We start from the raw sequence: 2314 nt of genomic DNA, 5'->3' as shown, positions 1-2314 counted from the left end.
GCACTGGCATTTACTCCCGTCTGCCGGCTGCCCCAGCCCCTCTCCCCCGTCCGCTGGCTGCCCCAGCCCTTCTCAGGACAATGGAAACTTGCCTGACTCCCCACACAGACTACCACCTGCTGATGTGGTAGGGACACTGCAGGCTGGTCTCTGCCCCTTTAACAGAGCCAGACTAGGCCAGGGTGTCTCTTGTGTGAAGTCAGCACTGGAGCCTCCTGCTTCCCTGTTCCCTGCCCTGGCCCTGGCCGAGAAGCCCTTGTCCGTGTGGTTGGAGGGACATCTGTGTGCTTGAGACGCAGGCTGCCTAGTGTAGTTGACACGTGGAGTCTGGACTCTGTGTTCATGACGCTGAGCTGGCATGGTCCACATGTGTGGTCCGTTGTGGACTTGGGCACTGGGCATGTCTCTCTGCAAGGCTACACTCCACCTCCAGACTGGCCACAGCGCCGCTTTGGACCTGGCCACAGCCTGGTAGGCAGCACAGAGGGATACGTCTGACTGAGCCCAGCGCCCGCAGTCGGCCTCCCTGCCTCCGTTGCTGTCTAGGAGCTCCGGCTGGTCCTTTTGTTGCCCCATCTCATGGTCTTGGTTCCTCAGCACAGGTTTGGTGCCTCCTTCAGAGCGGGCCAGGTCAGAGGCCCCCTCCCCAGTCTGGCCCCGCCGGGAGGGGCCTCGGTGGCCGCAGGCTCCCAGGAGTGGCTCCTCGGCCTTGTGCTTTGCACAGCTCTGTGCGTTGTCTGGTGGTCTTGGTCACGTTGTCACACGTGGCCGCCACGTTCCTCACAGATCGCCGCTGTGTCAGCTGTCATTCACGTCCAGTGACTGGCTTCACCAGCCCTCATCTCAGAGTCCTGGCCTGTTTGCTGACACTGACTTTCTTTCAGGCCAAGCTGGCGAAGAACTACGGAATGACCCGTATGGACCCATACTGCCGTATACGCCTGGGCTATGCCGTGTACGAGACCCCCACGGCGCACAATGGCGCCAAGAACCCGCGCTGGAATAAGGTCATCCAGTGCACGGTGCCCCCGGGCGTGGACTCCTTCTACCTGGAGATCTTTGATGAGGTGAGCGCAGTTCCCTGGTGGCGTGGTTACACGCTCATGGACTGTGCCACACCCTTCCAGTTGACATTTCATTGGTCGTGTTCTGGGAGGACCAGTCCCCAGCTGTTTTGAACAAGGCATGTCCTCTCCAGTCTGCTGGCCCCCTTCTGTTTGGGAGTATCGGCTTCAACAGTGGTAACACTACGTGCTCTGTGCGTCCCCACCCCCACACCCCCACCTGGGCACCTACCTGTCGTCCCAGTGGTAACAGCACAGTCCTCTGTGAGACCTGATGTTTACATGCTACCATGTCCAGACACACACGTCATTACCCACAGCAGGGACGTGCCCTGTCCTGTGAGGTGTGGTCTTTATCTGAGCCCTCAGGCAGCACACACCACCCACAGCAGAGGTGTAGCATCCATGAGGTGTGGCTCCTGCACAGTCATCTCCTGTCCCCTTGTTGTCACCACCATAGAGATACACAGCATCGTGAGGGACTTGTGTTAATAGACCTGCCCTTTCTAGCCGTGAGTCGGTATGCATGCCAGTGGTGGCCCCAACAGGGAGCATGCCGTAGACCCTCATGGCCACAAGCACCCTGTGTGTCTGCCAGTCAGCTGTCACCAGGGAGAACATAAAGCGCGCTGTGGGAGCACTGCTTTGGTTGAGTCCCAGGTGTGGCTTGCTGCAGCTGGTGCTGTGTGACGTCCCTGGAGAGAAGATCCTCTGAGGTCTGAACAAAGCAGAGAGGGCCTTGCTGGGGTCTTGTCTGACTGACAAGCACGTGCCCCTTCCCAGGTGGGGTGCCACGCAGTCCTGGGGCCAGAGCCAGTGTGCAGGCTTGATGAGGATGGGGGACTGTGCTCTGTAGAGGGGCCTTGTAGGAGTGAGGGGCTGTGGTCTGCAGAGGGGTTGTGCCCAGGGGCAAGGGACTGTCATCTTCAGAGGGGGGCTTACAGAGATGAGGGGCCACAGTCTGCAGAGGGGATTTACCAGGGTGAGGGGTTGTGGTCTGTAGAGGCCACTTAACAGTGTAAGGGGCTATGGCCTGTAGAGGGGACATACAGGGATGAGGCGCTGTGCTCTGCAGAGGGGACTTACAGGATGAGGTTCTGCAGAAGGGGCTTACAGGGATGAGGGACTGTGGCTTACAGAGAGGACCTGAAGGGGGGGAGGGGGGCTGTGGTCTGTAGAGAGGGCCTGCAGAGGGGACCTGAAGGGGAGGGGGGCTGTGGTCTGTAGAGAGGGCCTGCAGAGGGGACCTG

General features: G+C 59.9%; 1 protein-coding gene across 1 annotated transcript in view; it reads left to right on the top strand.

Annotated features, from left to right (window-relative positions):
• Positions 1 to 2314, top strand: part of LOC102857967 — a 17803-nt gene that overhangs the window by 11752 nt on the left and 3737 nt on the right. The window contains exon 9 of the mRNA XM_006893357.1: positions 885 to 1067. Within this exon, the coding sequence (XP_006893419.1) occupies positions 885 to 1067 (183 nt within the window). The remainder of the gene's footprint in view (positions 1 to 884; positions 1068 to 2314) is intronic.

The sequence above is a fragment of the Elephantulus edwardii genome, unplaced genomic scaffold, assembly GCF_000299155.1.
Source record: "Elephantulus edwardii isolate Elephantulus edwardi_28Jun2011 unplaced genomic scaffold, EleEdw1.0 scaffold00126, whole genome shotgun sequence".
Taxonomy (NCBI): domain Eukaryota; kingdom Metazoa; phylum Chordata; class Mammalia; order Macroscelidea; family Macroscelididae; genus Elephantulus; species Elephantulus edwardii.
The sequence above is the reverse complement of the archived record's forward strand: the minus strand, read 5'-3'. Positions and strand labels throughout refer to the sequence as shown.